This window comes from Lepisosteus oculatus, chromosome 7 (assembly GCF_040954835.1).
Source record: "Lepisosteus oculatus isolate fLepOcu1 chromosome 7, fLepOcu1.hap2, whole genome shotgun sequence".
Lineage (NCBI taxonomy): Eukaryota > Metazoa > Chordata > Actinopteri > Semionotiformes > Lepisosteidae > Lepisosteus > Lepisosteus oculatus.
Window position 1 is genome coordinate 22660406 of NC_090702.1, and position 18900 is coordinate 22679305.

At 38.0% G+C, this 18900-nt stretch overlaps 1 protein-coding gene across 1 annotated transcript; it reads right to left on the reverse strand.

Annotated features, from left to right (window-relative positions):
- Positions 1-563: 563 nt before the first annotated feature.
- On the reverse strand, positions 564-14592 carry tmem19 (transmembrane protein 19). Its single transcript, XM_006633521.3, has 7 exons — positions 14390-14592; positions 11747-11900; positions 8334-8447; positions 7275-7412; positions 6831-7085; positions 4305-4514; positions 564-2568 (listed from the first exon to the last, which is right to left on the reverse strand). Exons 2-7 carry the CDS (start codon positions 11877-11879, stop codon positions 2405-2407), a joined length of 1014 nt encoding a protein of 337 aa, XP_006633584.1. The 5' UTR covers positions 11880-11900; positions 14390-14592; the 3' UTR covers positions 564-2404.
- Positions 14593-18900: the final 4308 nt, after the last annotated feature.

Below are 18900 nucleotides of genomic sequence, written 5' to 3' on the forward strand. Positions count from 1 at the left end.
ACAACAGTCCATCAAAGGGGATACACACACACGTTGGGAGCAATTTAGCAACTCCACATTAGATAGACAGCATGTTGCTGGATTGTAAGAGGAAACTAGAGCAGTCAGAGAAAACCCCAATGGACATGGAGAGAACATACACACTGCACACAGAAGGCATCCCAGACGTGCTAACTTCCAAACTACCATCAATCTATCTCATTGTACTGTACTAGTATAGATGCACTCCAAATGAAGGCTTTAGATGTAGAAAATAATTTAAAAATGGACTAAATTCCAAACAGGCTAGATGGGCCAAATGGACTATGTTCTTATTCAACTTTCTTATGTTCCCAGGCTAAGTTCAGTTAAGCAAGCAAGAGTCCAGCTAGAATGAAAACCAACAGGCACTGGATTCAACAGAACAGGACAATGAAACCCAGGTTTAGCACCTTAAAGAATTTTATATTAAAGCTTTATAAATGTTATATTAAAGTTTTTACTTTCTTCAAAACTTCCTTTGAGTACAGAAAGTAAAACAGAACTTCCTCTTTGGCTGTGAAAAGAAAAAATTGGAACAGAACTGTGCCATCATTTAATTTATTTTGACTTTGTTGAAAACATTTTAAACTAAAATACCATGTACTTTCTGAAATGGAAATGCACGACAAAGAACAACATTCTCATCATTAAGACTTCTATTTAACTGCATTAAAGATAATATCACCTGTTTTCTTTTGTGTTTAAATCAGAATAGAAGATAAAGAATCCTTAAAACTATGCACGGATGGGTTTATACTTATTAGATTGCATGTATATACATGCATTTCTAAAATGAACAGCTTCTAAGACTGTGGGCTTGTAAATAAAAGCCTGCAAACTCTCTACCTTAAAGCAGAACCGTCACACATTAACTCGTCATGTTTTGTTATAACTTGCCATTAAAGTAGAACCCACATTAAAATTAATTCTGCAAAACACAACGTAAAAATGTATTCTGAAAGTACTTTATATCAAAATATTTATCTAATTCAACTTAAGGTTGCACAAATCAGGATATTTTACCATGTAAATAGTTTATACAGTAGCTAAAATACTCACAAATGTTTTGTTCAGCTTTATGCATGTTACATTAGCACATACAGTAAAGCAGGGGTAAATGACATACTGTATTTACAGATTTTACTATTAGATATGAAAACGAACAGCACAGTTAGCAACAAAGAAGCTTTTAAAACTCTATCAGTCGTGAGTAGATTTAATCCAGCAGAATGTTTTGTCACTGAAATGGCCTTTTTATGCATTTAACTGAAATATAGCATAACTGCTTTATAACAACTGTCAGAATAAATGGATAATAAGGTAACTATTTCACAAAAAGGAGAACAAGCTGGTTGGTGCCCATAACATGTAAACATTTCAGTTAGCCTTCAGTATTCGGCAAGTGAACGTCCTTATACTGCATATAATAACTTCAAGAGATTTTTCTCTAGCATTTAAGAACAGTGAAAACAAGCAATGTTTGTGTTTAGTCATTTTTTCCAAAAAAAAAAAATCACTCTGTTCCATAGTTTTAAGTGAATATGGCTGCGCTACCTTGAAATTATTTGTTTGTCCTACCACTGAGGTTCAGGACAATGTTTAAATTAAACTTTAAGGTCTAAACTAAACACTTCATTAAGCACTGTCAGAAGCAACACAGTAATAACAGCAGTTTCTGCTGTGATTCAGGAACTTGCATGGATATTTATTACTGGTTAGTTAATTCTTCCTAGAAAACGTCATCTTGACCAACACACAGTGCTAAAGGGAGGAAGTTTATCATTTTTGGATTTATGTAATCCAAGTGTTAGTTATAACAATCCTAGTATGATTAAATTACATATTGTGCAGTAACACAATGAAAACAAGAAAGGTAAATTAAAGAAATTAGTTCAGTAGCTCGCACTAAATCGTTTAGAGATGCACTTTTATATTTATATAGAAGGACTGATCTGCAAATACCTGAGCCAAAAGCACTAGTCACTTTTTATCTTAGTGTTATAATAAAATTATTAAGGCCTTACCAATTTAAGAGATTCAGCTATACACAGATATATTATAATGGTCTACTGAAAAGTATAAAATACAATTTCTCTTTCCTAAAGTGGACTTCCTAGGGTAGATGAAGATTGTAGTACTTTGTCTTGGATATTTCAGTCCAGAATCCAACCTTTCACAGAATTCTCTCTAAACAACCTTCTGTAGTAAAATATTCCAGTGCTTTATAGTTTTTCCACATTGGTAGCAGTGACTTAGATTTTTCATGTTTCAAAACTTAAAATTAATGCCACACCATTACTTTGCAACAATCATGACACTGTCCAGTGGAGGACTGGAGACACATCCATTCATTTCTAGCTGATTTTAGGAGACTGCTTTAATTTTATGGCCTTGGCCAGAATCCCCATGCAATGCCAGGCAGCATCAGGGCAATGATGATAGAAGAAAAGAGGTTCACAGCATTGTTGTCCAGAATAGGCTTTCCGCTTATCCGCTTCGTATAATTTGTTTCGTAGTTCACAACCTTTCCAATGCTTTCATCATAACCTGCAAGACAAGTGTATTTATTAGTACATAGACAAATCACATTGACACACAGTTCCACAGTTTCCTTACAAAGAATGTGCTCCTGCTGGGAGTGGACAGTACAGTACTGCATGTAATATGTAGGAAACTGAAAGTGTTGAAGTATTGTTAGAGAAGAACACAGAGTAGAAAAGACTGAAAATAACCTGTTGTTTCACTGTGAGTCCTGAAAACTGAGGACAAAATAATTCATAAAGAACCTTCATAATATAAATAGCCAAAATTGCCTATTGCTTGCTGTTCTTTTGGAAAATCTTTATTCTGTAAGTATCAGTTATCAAGCTACGACTGCTATAATGCACCCAGAGAAGGAGTATCCGAGTAGAACCCCTCACAGAACCATTCATTTATTGAGACACTGCAAACTCCACAGCACCTTGCAGGAGAGGATGTGCCAACTGGAGGAAGAGAAGAGTCGCTCACAGATGGATATGCAAGTCCGTGGTTGCTCAACAAGGCACAGGAGCCAATGTTTTACCGAGAGCTGAGAAGACTCTGGCAGACAAATGTCCATCCTACGGTTCTAACATTTGTACACTGCCTCTTGGGGCATCCCAGTCATCGTCAACCTGTGAAAATGTGGCCATCAGGTCCAATCTGAATGCCAAGAAAGTGTTTTTAAGTCTTGAAAAGCCTCTATAAGCCCAGTTTGGGATTCTCAGTCTAATATTGCAAAGGAGAAACATGCGAATGCACTACACCAAGGCAGCTCAATCTGGAGTCCCAGGTAAGGTGCTACAACACTAGAGGGCAGTGTTGAGACACTCCAGACATTTCGCACAGGGATATCAGGGGATTGGCGTCTCCTGTCTGACACCCTGGAAGGTGGCCAGTTTCAGCAGCAATCCCATAGGGGACTGAGAAATGTTACAGACAGTCTGTTCTGAGGAAGAGAGATCAGGGATGTTTTGAGCAAAATGCCTGCTCATGTTTGACCTTCAGGGAAAACTCATCTCATGGCGAGGCATTAAATTCGTAGTGGAAGGTTAAAATCTTTAAGTTTAGGAGCACGTCGTCTGGGAGTGGGGAACTCCTAGACCTTTCTGGTTACTGAGAGCAGGGAAAACTCTTACAAGAGCAGCCTCGGTGGTTGCTGTATAAGCCTGCTGGTACAAAGGAAGACAGGAGTGGAGCAGCCAAATTAGGACCCGATCAAGTTGAGGTTTCTTTTCACTTCATTAGTAAGGTGCAGCAAAAGGAGCTGAAGGTGCACAAATGACAAAACCCAGGTTAACAGGTTAAAAATAACAGCATTGGTGCTTGTCACCATTAACAAGAGGGTTAGTGTGTGAAGGCTCCCCTACCCTTGGCTGCCATCAAAGGGGATCAGTCACAGCAAATATATATATATTTTATTCACAACTTTTAGGTATATGATGGAGGTATCTGTATCAGGATCCATTTCTCCTGCTCAAGTTTGCAAGACAACAATGACTAGATCATTAGCTTGACAAGCGAAAAACCCTGACGTGGCATGTATATTTAGAGAAGCAACATTCCTTTGCTCACTAAAACGTTAGAAAAAACCTGCATTGTTTTTATCAGTTATCTTTTCAAAGTAACCGCTTCTTTTCCATGTCATATTTTGAGACAAAAAGGTACATCTCATAATAGAAAGAGGTTGGTTATTAAAAGAAACACACTGCAGAGACCTTGGCGCTGGAAGATCGTCTCGCAAGACGTTGTCCATGACTCACCTGAATACTGCATCGTGGCTCCTAAGTAAGAATCCAGCAGTGACCCCAGGAATCCAGCTGCACCTCCGTACGCTATAATTGGCCACTGCGGAGCTGCCAGATGCAGATCCTTCACGAAAAGGAGCTGTGTGGTGAAGTATGCCAGGCCCACCACCATTCCTCCAAGCAAACTGGCCACCAGCCCCATGGGGGACACTCCTCCATTTGTACCTGAAGACAGCAAACAGTAAACACACAGTTCTCTTAGCCCCTTTGTAAATTATACAAAAAGTGAAATATCAGAAATCAGAAGACTTAACCATCCCCTCTCCCCTTTGTATCTATTACGGAGATTGCCATCTAACGATCAACATTTTATCTTGTTTGCATTTTATGAGGAGAATAACTTTTTGTATCCGCTCTCTTCTGGACACCTAGGTGAATCCAAGAAGCCTGGTCACTGATTTTTATGTGCAGTGATATCATCTCTTGAGGCTCCATTTCCTTTTCTGTATGATCACGAAAAAAGATTTTGCAGAGAGCAGCAGTTTACTACTGAACGCAAAGAATCATAAACCAAAAGAAATGTATGTGCTCAGTTAAAAAAAAATGGCAGATGTCACTCATTCAGAAAATTAAATGAGAATTTTTGGTTACTTTTTAAATTCTAAGACACAGAGATCACTGCTTCAAGATTAAAATACTTCACTGTCTGCTTTGAGCCAAAAGACGCAAAACACTAACCAGCAGACAGTCATGGGTTTCACTGTTAACATCCCCACATTTCATGTATCAATCTCTTTAAAGGGCCGTGACACTCACCAAGACATGCAGACTCAAAATGATTTAATGCCTTTAAAGACTAAAAGCACTAGAATGCTTACAAATCAGAATAAGCATGCAGTTTTATTATTTTCACCATTTAATGACCCCATAATGACAGCATTAAAGGTTCAATGTTTCACACATTTGGAGTAGACAGTTTGGTGACCAAACCCTGCTTTAACAAAATTGCAGGACTTAAAAAACACTCTTTCTTCCTAGATATTTGACCTCAGTTTTTTTCTTTGAATGCTTGCACTGTGCTAAGAAAATTTCTCTTGCACACTAGATAGGACAAAAAGTCCTGAAAATTGGATATGCTTTTTAGAAAAGCAAGAAGATTGCGTCAGCACTGCTTAATCATTTGAGGTCTTCTATGGAGTCCTTTAAGTTTTCTGTGTGAAATAAAAGATGTGACACAGTTTCACAAAAGTGACCAATTATACCCATTTATGTGTAAAACAGCCATTACTGAGTCAACCACAAGGTAACAGCTGGTTTGGAATCTAAGGCGTGTAGACATTTTACTAACACAATAATGAATCCAGATTTAGAACAATGACACCGAGTCAGAAAGTGTCAATCCAGGCAGTGGTTTGGGAACAAGTAAGAGCCCCTCTTTCCTTTGGTGCAAACACTCCAAATCCCTGCAGCAGTATAGACACACAGGACATCATGGTGCTGTGCTACAGTAGATGAAGGCCTTCAAAGGCAACCCAGGTCTGGAATTGAACCCGGAGCTCCAGCGCTGTGGGGCGGCAATGTAAACCACTGCACCACAGTGGTGGACTACAACCATACTCTTATTATTTAAAAATCTTTGCATGATTGCAGGAATGCAGCATTTTCTAAATGGAAGTGTCTTGTTCACCTATCTTTAATATGGTTCCGTTATGAATCCTAGTTATGGTGCCCATGGCTGAATGCCACTTCAGGCTTGCTCCATCTAGCACACCTACATTTTTCTCTTAATTTAACATGTGAAGCTATTACACCTTTCCATCTGGCCTGCTGTGCAGAGTACAACTACTTCAGTGGGAGATAAAGTGAATCTATTAGTACACGTAAAGCACTGGATGCAAAGAGCCACCATACTGTTATTATTTAAACAGTTATGTATGATGAGCCAGCAGCCATATCACCCTGCAGCTCTCAACTGGCTACCCACTGAAGCTAAGCCGGTTTGGGCCTGGTCAGTACCTGAATAGGAGACCTTCTGGGAAGCTATGGTTGCTGCTGGAAGTGGTGTTAGTGGGAAAAGCAGGGGGCACACACACTGCGGTCTGTGTGGGTCCTAATGCCCCAGTATAGTGGCGGGGACACTCTACTGTAGTGGGCGCCATCTTTCAGATGACTCTCAGTGGTCATTAAATCTCAATGTCTGGGCCAAATTTCCTCCCTCGGCCTTTACTGTGTCCTCCAAATTGTCCCCATGTATGACTGGCTTGCACTTGCCCTGCGATGGACTGGCGCCCTTTCCAGGATGAACCCTGCCTTGCGCTCGTTGCCAGGTAGGCTCCGGCTTCCCGCGACACCGTATGGTATAAAGCGGTTTGGCAAATGACATGACACTTATGTATGATTGCACCATTTTATAAATACATGTGTCCTATGTTCATCGATACATAATAATAGGATTCAGGTGTGGCATACTGTACATACTGTTTTACAGAAGATCCTTGTCAATGACCACGGATAAAAGAAACATTAAAAGATGATACCTACCCACAGGGACCTCTTTCCACGTTGTGATTAATCTCGGTGATCTTGAGCCGAGAACAGTTCCTACTTCAGATGCCCAGGTGTCCCCAGCACTGCATGCCAAGGCCCCCAGGAGAGCTAAACACATCCAGGTTGCACTGTACTGCTTCCCAAAGTCCACTGGAATCTCCCCTGGGCCTGTCTCAATCATGTACAGCAGGGCCAGCTCTGTAGGCACTCCTCCATTGCAGAAAACCTGCACCCAGTTCCTCTGGCCACCTGAAAAACAATCATAACTGTCTTTGTTATGGGGGTTCTGGGTCCCATAAACCCTAAACATAACCAGGACACCAGTACAAGGGACATAATTCAGCTATACTCCACGTTGAGCCAGTTAACACCAAAATAAAACAGATCTGTCAATCCCCACCCATAAGTTAATTTTTGTATAAATGAAATCATTTTTACCTTCTTTATATTCTGGATCTATACGTTTCTTAACTTCTCCCTTCCACTTGGTCAGTCTGGATGAAGTGACAAAAAATGCCAACAGAGAAGAGAAGAAGCTCATGTTGGCCATGGTAAGAATGAATCCAACTACCATTGCTGACAAAACAAAAACAAAAGAATAACAAGTTACAGCATTTTTTTTAGTGCAGCCTTTCCAAAACCAATACTTCAAATAATGTTTCACTTGTGGAAAAGTTCCATAATATGCTTTGGAATCCCATGATTTTCAGGAATCAAATAGAAACAAAGACTTAAGTGTTGCACTATGGATCAGACCTTAAAATCTAAAATGGATCAAAACCAAATAAAGTATTTGTGCCCTTTTTTACTCATATGATATTAATTTATAGAAAAAAATATGAAGGGTGAACAAATTATTTCTGCAGTAAGACAGAAAAATTAAATTAAATTAAAGGGTGACTAGTTTCATTCTTCATGTACTTTATTATATTGAGACAGAATGATTTACATTTTCCAATTCCAAGATAGCGAAATCCTAACCTCTGATACGTGAATTAACAACTGATAAAAAAGTTTAAAATGAGGTCTGGATCTTATGCACACAAGAGAATCTACTGCCGTCTTTTTTTTTTTAAATCCTGGAATCAAAAGGTGTATTTACACAAAAAAATTGTGCTAGGAATCCAATGCATTGTGTTTTGCAACAATGCACTGCATGGTATTTTCTTCTTCAGAGAAAAGCCTGAGCATGAAGACAAGTTTTGTAACCCTAAGACATACAATACTTATGTTATACTAAAAGTTATGCAAAATATTGTGGTGAATGACAGCACCATACGGTTCATCAGTAAAAATGTATGTTTAGAGAGGGCGTTCTACAGACAGGTTTCTTATATGTGGCATTAAGTAACTAAGTCTCAGCTCCTGAAATTCTATGAACAACGAAGTGCAAAGTACTACAGTTTTGTACGTTAACTGTGGTAACCTTATACTCTTAAACAAAGATGCTTTTAAAACACCTTTTCAACCTACAGCCAAATAAAAAGCATACTCTACCTCCCAGAGCTCCACTATGGTCAAGACTTTTCCTTTTCAGAGCACGTGAGGTAAGACACAAAGGGACCAAAATTGAAAACAGCCAGCGCCATGGAGAGACAGGCTGCAATGTACCTGGAAAATGTAAAAATATAGTGTTTTGTCAAGATTCTGAGGTATTGCATGATGTATCACATTTAAGGAATCCATAAGAATGAATCATTTTTACACAAAATCTGATTGATATGCAATCTCAGCTGAAGTGAACTTATTTTTTTAGTTTAAAATTAATTAACAAATGCTGTTGTACTGTCTTATGCATAGTATGTCTTTATGTTATCAGGTGCAAAACAAATTCTGTTTTTTGCATAGAGTTTGAACAAGAAAAATGCCATTAACCATCCACATTGTAAAACAGCTGACCAACTGAACTGGCTGATTCCCATCTCACATCCATTTTATTGGTAGTTCGCAATAGTTTAAGATATACACTATCCACTCCATCATAATATAATCTATACTGTCTACATGGCACAGTGTATATTACATAGAAACATCAGCCAAATTATTTGGTCAATATGGTCCAGAAATATTTTCAATACTTGCATCCCATATACATATGCCAAAACAGCAAACGCAGTTATTTGTGCTTTACAGCCTTATTAGTGATCAGAATATTAGTATGCCTAGTTAAATTTAAATATAGAAACGCAGAGTTCTTGCCCTAATCTTGGGAGTGTTCTATTTTTTTTCTTAAGCACATAATTTGCACACTCAGCTGGATATATAATAATAATAATAATAATAATAATAATAATAATAATAATAATAATAATAATAATAATAATAATAATAAATGAGGAGAGTGACTTGTCCAGTCTATGATTTTCTATTGAGGCAGTAGACATTAGCAGACAGTGTTTCTGTAAACTTCAGAAGTCATTCTGTTGCTGCCACCACTAGGGCCATGACATTTCCTCCACCAGGATTCAGGCAGCATCCTCAGGTCCTTTCCTTTCCACACTTTAACCTTTCCATTGACTGTAATTTTGTTTCATCTGCCCATAAAACTTAAAACATAAAACTGTTACTTGGATAAACTCTGTACTTCAAGCATTCCCCCCATCTGTCTTATCTTTTCTTGGTGCTGATGAGAGGTTTACATCATGCAGTGTAGCTTCACATTTCTGTTGTCTTAGTCTTCTGCGAACTGTGAATTTTAATTGCATCTCTCCTGTTGTCTGGATTTTGTTATGATTTCACCACTGACCGTTTTAAAGTTTTCCTTGACAGCTTTGATCATTTCTCTGTAACCACCTGCAGATGTTTATCTTGGCCAACACAGTCGTGTCTGACTGTTAATTATACCATTGGTTTATTTCTTTGTCAGTATATTCCCAATTGTTGATTCTGTTAAGTCTAACTATTGTGCAATGGCTCTGACTGAGATTTTTTTTAATGAAATAAATATAAAATCTATAATAATAATAATAATAAACTTTATTTTATATAGTGCCTTTAAAGGTGGCTTCTCGAAGCGCTTTACAGGATGACAATAACAATAAATAATAATAATAATAATAATAAACTTTATTTTATATAGCGCCTTTAAAGGTGGCTTCTCAAAGCGCTTTACAGGATGACAATAACAATAAATAAGAAGACTACAACAATAAATAAGAAAATTTCACAAGACAGGACACAATTATAATTACAACAATACAACAATAACAATAGAGGAGACCGTGGAAGATGGTATTAAGAAGAGCAGAGGGGTGAAGAATGGAAGCAGTTAAGTAAAGGCTTTTCTGAAAAGGAGGGTTTTGAGTCTGGATTTGAAGGAGTTTAGAGAAGGTGACTCTCTAATATCCTTGGGCAAGGAGTTCCAGAGCTTGGGGGCATAGCAGGAGAAGGCCCTGTCGCCCATACAATGTAGACGGGCTTGGGGGACAGTAAGGAGGGCAGAATTTGAAGAGCGGAGGTTGCGAGGTGGGGAGTAGGGCGATAAAAGTTCAGACAGGTATTGAGGTGCCAAGCCATGTAAAGCCTTGTAGGTGAGCATGAGGATTTTAAAGTCTACGCGGAATTTGACCGGAAGCCAGTGCAAGGACTCCAGGATAGGAGTAATGTGAACACTTGCACTAGATCTGGTCAGGATTCTGGCTGCTGAATTTTGGACATACTGCAGCTTGTTCAGAGTAGATTTAGATACCCCAGGGAGCAGAGCATTGCAGTAGTCAATTCGAGAGAATACAAATATGTTGATCAGCTTTTCAGCCACAGATAATGATAGCATAGGGCGTAGTCTTGCGATATTTCTAAGGTGAAAAAAAGATGTTTTGACAGTATGCTGTACATGTGGGTCGAATGTTAAGCCAGAAACATATAAGAGAATACAATGATAAATAAGAAGAATACACAAGATAAAACACTATTACAATATATAGAGAAGACTGTGGATGGTGGTACTAAGAAAAGCAGAGGGGTGAAGAATGGAACCAGTTAAGTAAAGGCTTTTCTGAAGAAGAGGGTTTGGAGTCTGGATTTGAAAGAGTTTAGAGAAGGTGACTCTCTGATATCCTTTGGCAGAGAGTTCCTGACCTTGGGGGCATACCAGAAGAAGGCCCTGTCACCCATACATTGTAGATGGGCTTGGGGGACAGTAAGGAGAGCAGAATTAGAAGAGCGAAGGTTGCGAGGTGGGGAGTAGGGCGATAATAGTTCAGACAGGTACTGAGGTGCCAAGCCATGAAGAGCCTTATAGGTGAGCATGAGGATTTTAAAATCTACACGGAATTTGACCGGAAGCCAGTGCAAGGACTCCAGGATAGGAGTAATGTGAACACTTGCACTAGACCTGGTCAGGATTCTGGCTGCTCAATTTTGGACATAAAATACATAATATATTAAATAAATATATAAAATTAATATATTAAATAAAATAAAATTTGCCCCTTTATCTTTACCAACCAACTAACATTTTTTAATTTTGACTTTTAACACCAAACGCTGAAGTCAAAGCAAAACAGAGTGGCAGCATGTGCTTGCCTCTTTTATGAGCCTAAGTACTCAACAACATGAACCTGACTGACAGGGGACACCTGTCAGTCAATTGCCAACATGCATTGACATTCAACTGCATCGTTTAATTGACTGAACGGTACAATTGAACTGAGTTCACCAAAATACATAGGAGGTGCACTTATCAGTCTTTTGTTTCTGAAAAATTACTATTAGAATAGATTTCACAGTAAATATCCCACTTCACAGCCTCAGTACTCTTGGATAGTGCTGTATATCAGAATAAAGAAATATATATTAAATACAAAAGCTTATCAACGTCACCTGGTCGCACAGAACTTAATGTATTAAAAATGTATCTTGCTTCATATGAAACTCACCACCAAGTCAGTATTTCAACAAATAAAACTCACCGTAGTATGTACTTGCAGTCATGGAAATAATCCAGAATGACAAAGAGATTGCCAGGGTCATACACAAAACTATCATATCAGTCATCATTTTGAAATATTCTTTCATCAAGATGTCATCTTCAAACTGGGGCATAGCAATTATTGTAAAGAGCACCTGAAAAAGATAAATACCCTGGGGTTAGTACAATCTGGGTCAGGTATTCTATCTCTAATTGGACCCATTGATTCAAGAACAATTTCAAATAACATTGAGGGTTTTTTTGGAGACACACAATCAATAATGGGCTTTGGATCCATCTCATTGAAATGAGTGCCCTCAGACTTGACAGGCCTGCCTTGTTTTCACACAGCCCGCAGGGAACCATTTAAATATTATATTGCATGAAGTCATCATCCGTCTATAAAAAACCCCTGTGAACATAAAAAACACTCACTTCCAAAAAAGACATTCAGTTACAATAAACTTTATGGCATATAACTTTCAACTAGGCACATATTAAGGAGAAATGGTATTGGTACAGCATCAAATTCTGTTAGATCCAATTAGTAACAGCTGGAGGTTTCTTGGTAAAGTGAGTTACTTCTTGCTCACAATGCATTTGTTATAGATAAGACTTAATTAAAACAACAATAATAATAAATCAATCAGAATTGTCTTTCATTCTACTATTATTTACTCTACATGGGATGGGCAACTACATTTCACACACAAAAACATTAGAGTACATCAGATTCTAACCAGGTTTGTTCAACACTTTACACATTAGATTTATTACCAGTTAAAATAATCTTTATAATTATCTATGGTAAGTAAACTCTTTTTAAAAAACGGAAACTGTCGCCAACACCTAAGAGAGTCCCGACTACCTAATCCCATCCTACTGTAGAAATCTGACTCTGGCCTGGGGTCATTACTTCTGACTCTGGCCTGAGGAGAATTTAAAACAGACAGTTGCTGTTGTTCGTGACACCTCAGGAATAGCATCATCAGGAACAGCCATTGGGCCATAAGTGGAACATTCACTCACAAACCCCCCATTCATGGTAATAACATAAGGTGACCATGACTGGACTATACAACCCTCTAAGGGCACTTTGAGAAATACACTTTGTGTCTCCTTCAGCATTGTTTTACAAATGGCTGTGCTGTGACTCCTTGCATCCCTACACTACCCTTGTCGGCACTGAGCCAGTTGGGCGCCACCTCTTGGCGAGCCCTGGCCTCAGTCACCTAGTGACGTGACTGAGCTCAAACTGGCAATGTCTGGGTAATACTGCCTAACTTCTGTTCATCTACTGTAAATGGTACACCTCCCAAGTTCTCAAACACAGATTCCCTGTGATCGAAGGCAAGTCAGACTTTAATATTCTTCCAAAATGCAGTCAATAATAAAACAATTTTCCTACATATACATAAAGAAACTGACTGAATAAGAAGTAACAATCATAAATTCATATTGCACATCATCAGTTTCCATGTTTATTGAATTTATTCTGTTTCTTGATGTTGTGCGCTCTTGAGATGTCAACCCCGTATTCCTCACCCAGTTTACACAAAGAAACCTTTCTTTATCATTTTTGTAACAATTCCATTTCTTTGCCACGGACAACGTCATCGCATGACTCCCCAAATCAAGTAATTACTTTCTCCGCATTAATAATTTCGTGTGAAAGAGTACTGTGAGTCTGTTGTAGCTTTAATACCGTTGGTACAATGATACCATTGTCAGTCTTACACTGACATATTTAACACATGTAATTCGCTATCAGACAAACTATACAATTTACACGTGACAAATACAGTATCTTACAAAAGACACGTAGCTTCTTAAACTCAACTTACAGTGTAAACAAAACAGTCTATACTTTTTTGGACAATTAAAGCTATTTGGCTACGAGCGATGCGTTTTTTATTGCGGTCAAACACATCATGTACTGCAGCAGCGACAAGTGAACTTCAGGGAGGGAATTTGAGCCCCGAGTGTCTATTAAAATCGATTAACTAAGCAGAAGAAAAGTAAGTCCGAAACAACCAATTAATTATTGTGTTTACACTTTCTTAAAATGTTTCATTTTGAAATGCGACAGAAATGCAACCCATTACTGAACAAAAAGCAAAGAAGGGTGTTGAGGGAGCGTGGGGGGCAGACACATATACCGCCACACCCCCATAAGGGTGAAGAGCACCTGGTCCAAAGCGGCCTCCACATCGGTCTCAGACTAAGAAAGAACAAATTACCACCTAAATGGCGCCTTGAACTGGAGTATTGCAAACTGTTTTGTCTAGTGCTTTATCTGCAACACTTATTAAAGGGAAAATGGGTAGTGTTTGCTCAAGCATGAGGCATACAGCACTACATGAGATAACAAACACACTTTATCTGCATTTCTACATTAAGATTAATGCCATCCATAGTCATGCTCCGACAAGCATTTTGGAGCAGGCACACCCATTCATTCGGCCGCTTTAAGAGTCAGGTCCTTAGAAATCCGCCTATGCATGTTTATTGTCCGTCTTCTTTCACGTTTTGCATTAATTACCTAAGTTATAAAAACACCGCTCATCCACAGAAGAGCTGCGACTGTCACCATAATAGTAATATTAATACCGAGGCCTGTATGTCAAGTAAAACAGAAATATACCTGGACTGGCCACGGCCATAGCGCTTTCTTTTTCTCGCGATCTTCATTGCGAATAAATTCAGCCTTGGCCTGATAAACGCTGGACTTCGAATACGTGTTGGATATATTTTCACTCCCAGTTTATTTGTGGAACCAAAGTTGATAAAGAAATGAACTACACTTGACGCACGGAAATACGATATCTACACTTCCTGTGGATGCCCAGTGGTTCGCTCTTGTCAAGATGTTTCTTAAAGCTACAATGCACTTGTGATTGCGGTGATTGCGGCAGGGAAAGTACGGTCTTTAACAATCCTGTCGTCTAAAGAAATCTATCGCTCAGACTGTATTCCCTGTCTGCATTGATTTGTCTTTTTTGTTGTTCATTTTCTTCAATGCCAATCAAAAACAACCTCACATCAATAGAAACGTCAGAGACTGGGTTGTAAGATTAGTCTTATTTCTTACGTTATATCATTTAGTAAAATGCAATAAATTCAACTGGAGAAACGAGAAAGCGAAATGCGGTTAAAAGCATGAAAAATATGACGCTGATATTGAAATAGACACATTTTCCTTTTAATTATATTAAAGCTAATCTACTTAAAATAATATCAGGTTTTCGAAGCTACTGAATTTATAACTTAAATTATAAAGTGTTTTAGCAACAATGTATAACTTGTTTTATTATTAAAAATACGTTTTTAATGTAGGTGGATTACGTTATTAATCAACCCTTGCTGACAGTTTTCCCTTCAAGTTGTTTATTATATATTAACTGTCTCGAGATTGTGATGTTCGAGACCTTAAAGTGATTCTCAGTGATTTCGTTGAGAATACGATAAATTAAACGAAATGTAAATATATTAAATCATTTTGTGTAAAATTAACAGTGTTTTTTTTTAAATGAAAGGTTAAAGCCTAGAATTACTGTCAAGATATAAAGTACTAAGTACAAGATTTTATCAGTATTATAAAATGCAAGAAAGTTTTCATATTAGTTTTCAAGATTATACAGTTAGTCTGGCCCGTTTGGTTGCTTGTACTGGTGATACAAAGATCTCATCCAGTGGCTTCTTGCGCTTAGCCAGGGTATTGGCTTCAACAAGCCGATTGTCGTCAGCTGAATTTCTTTTTAGATTTCCACAACACCTTTTTATTAAAACGTGCCTCATGTTCTGTGTTTTTACTGTTCTCTTCCCTGTAATTTACGCTTGTGCCCTGTGGTTAGTATTTCACCGTTTGTTCTGAAGATTTTTAGCATTTTTATATTGCTAATTTTATATTGAATTATATGATATTTAACAACTAGGGAAAGCCTTTCCTAGATCACGCAAAGATGAAAAAATAATGGTGTACTTACCCAAACACAAGAAAATCAAATTTTACGAATTCTTCCAACTCTTAGCAAGCTGGTACTGTGAGATGTCAAGTCCTGTAAGTTTGGTTTTAATAACGTGACATCTGGCAGCCTGAAACTAAAAACCATGTTAATTTTCAGTAAAATAATTTTACATGGTATTTAACATATTTTCATCTGTGTTGTGTGGAATTATCTGACTGTAAACTGATTACTTTTATGATACAGTTTATTCTACTATTCTAGCTTCAATTTTAATACATTTAGGTACTGGAAAGATAAAGTACTTAGATGTGTGGTTATATCTATCACACATGAACTGTGCATCTTGGAAAATACATGATCATCTGCTGGATTGAAGAAGCTGCTAGATGAAGGCTTCCAAGGCTATTTCACAAGTATCTGTCTTCAAATGACCTCACCCATCTTGCTTCTCCAAATTCAGGAATTAAAGAAGGAAAGCCCATTGTGAGTGCAAGGAATACTAATGGTTCCAAGTAGAGGAAGACTATACAGATAATAAAAATGATCCTCAGCTTTTAAAACTGCTTACACATCGAGGGGTGCCTAGCACGTCCCTAGTTATACTTAGATAAATAACCCATTAAATGTGCCATAATTGTTGTCCTGCTTTGAGCAAGATGTTGACCTGGCCTGTGTATTCCAAAACCCTGTCTAAATCCTCTTATCTTATGAACCAATGCATCAGCAGAGCAGGACCTTGGCAGATTTCATCTACAACTAAAGATTTGTCAAATTTGCACGTGGAAAGTTGAAACAGTTTTTGCACCCACAATGAGTCAAAGACACTGTGGAGAAATATACCCCATCTGTCAAAGAGGTCTTTCTTAAACAATGAATTCCAACTTACAAACTTTGTAAGTACAGTATCATCTAGCTGTGACCATACAGTTGTAAAACTCACATAGTGACCCAAATATGCAGGGATTTAGCCATCTTCGCTAGTTTTAGGACCCTTCTCTCTGCATTAGGTTCTTTGTATTCCCGGGAACTACTGTATACATTTAGCCACAGACAGGCTCAAGACATTCAGAGTACATACTGTAATTCAGGTTCAATTTCTTTTTGGTTCTCAGTAACCCAAACAACAGCCTAAAAAACAAAGCATGGGTGAGGGTGTTTTGTATTGGCTGTGAAATGGTTGTTTTATAACTTTGTATTTGTTTTGAAAAACCATGAAAATATTTATAATAACTAACAAAAAGATGGACTCCTAGGTGTTTCAACTGGTAAACCTGAGGGCAATGTGGGTCTGGATCATTCCACAGACAGACTGAGACCAGGATTCCCTGAGTGACAACAGACAACTAGATAAACACTACCGAGTACAGGATTGGGATTATCTGCACAGGATGCTTTTAGTGCTGGTGGTAAATGAATGGTGGCAAGAGATGGCTATCCCTTGTGTGATTGCGGGGTTTGTAGCTGAGACATATGAAACACACAACAGGTCAGTACATAATAAAGATCTAATAGAAAGTTATTTGGCCAGATTCTGTAGAAATCATTGCAGTAAAAATATGACAGAATATATTTCCTGTGTACTCCAGGATGACCTTCTGATCACAATTGTGTTCTCTTGTGGATATGTGACCTGAACTGTAAACTGCTCCTGCAGCCAAAATTGGGCAAATTATTTCTAATATCTGATAAGTATCATTTCTTGTGAATGTACAATGTAAGTACTGCAATATGGTGTTTTTGTATAAACCAAGACAGTTGGTCACACTGACATTTTTTTCTGTAAAAGTGACATACTTTCAAAATAAAGATCACACAAATGAAAGAAATCTCACAACACTGGAATTTTTTGCTTCAAAGCATGGCAATGATAATGAATAATCAGTTTTCACTATTAATGTACATCACTACAGATATGACTGTAACGTGCTCACAAAAAATAACTAAAATTCCTAAATCCCTAAACTCATTAGTGGAAAGGAGATACAGTAGTGGGCCAAATAATACAATATGAAGAAACAGTGCTTTCATGGATCCAAAACATATTGACAGCTCCTGTCTCTTCACCGATGAATTCAGGGTTTCCCATTTGAAACAAAAATGCTTTAAGATACAATACTTTTTAAAGTATTCAGACTGCTTCTATAGTATCACATTTTGTAAAATGGCTAAATGTTTCAAATACATTTTTTGTAATATTTTTAAGAGATAAATCTAACACAATGCTCCCACCTTGCTTCACAATAGGAATGTTGACTAAATGATGCAGCTTCCCCCGTTTGCGTCAGATGTAACGCTTTGCATTTAGATCAGAAAGTTTCAATTTTGTCTTGTCTGATCTCTAAAACATTTTCCACATGCCTGCAGATTCGCTTAGGTTCTTGGTTGCAAGCAGCAAGGGGGATTTGTGATGTTTTTTTTTCACTTTCATAGAAATTAATTTTATGGGATATTGTTGACCCATGGACATTTTCTCCTCCAATGTATGTCAGCGAATTAACTCTTGTGTAGAAACCAAGAGATTTGAGCCTGAAGTGTCCGTTTGTCAAGCCAAGCTTTATTGTATGCATACAAGGAACTAGAATAAGGGCCATAGTAGTTATAGTATTTAAAGTAGCTCAAAGGGGACATGGCTCCACACAGCTTATATATACCTTTCTCTGCACCCTCCCCCTCCTGTCTTTGAGGTAGCTTTCTCAAGAAACTCCAGGTCTCAGAAAGCACATAAAACATTCCTTTCTTATCAGGGAGTTTAGTATAAACATTCCCTGTCCCCATCAGGAGTTAAGTACAGAAGATGGGAGTTCAGTACAGGGAGGGAGAAGCATCTGTGCTAAAGCAAGCGTGAAGGCTAGAGTTTAGCATGTGAATTCAGCAGGAGTTCTCCGCTCCTACCACTATAATGGTACAGAGTAACATACTGTTTCTGCTAGCAGACTCCATCATCTGTGGCCCTTTCAAATTCTCCATTAGCCTACCTCACAGTGGGATCCCTAGCCCTCTTTTGTTCCAGTCTTGGTTGGCTGTTCAGCCTGGAAGAGCAGCCTAATCTAGGAAATGTCTTCCACTTCTTAATGATTGGCTTCACAATGCTTTGAGGTGGTTTTATAACCTCTTCCTGATCTATGCCTTTATACTGCACTTCGGTATATATTTATCCCCAAGTTGTTTTGAAGGCTCTTCATGGTTG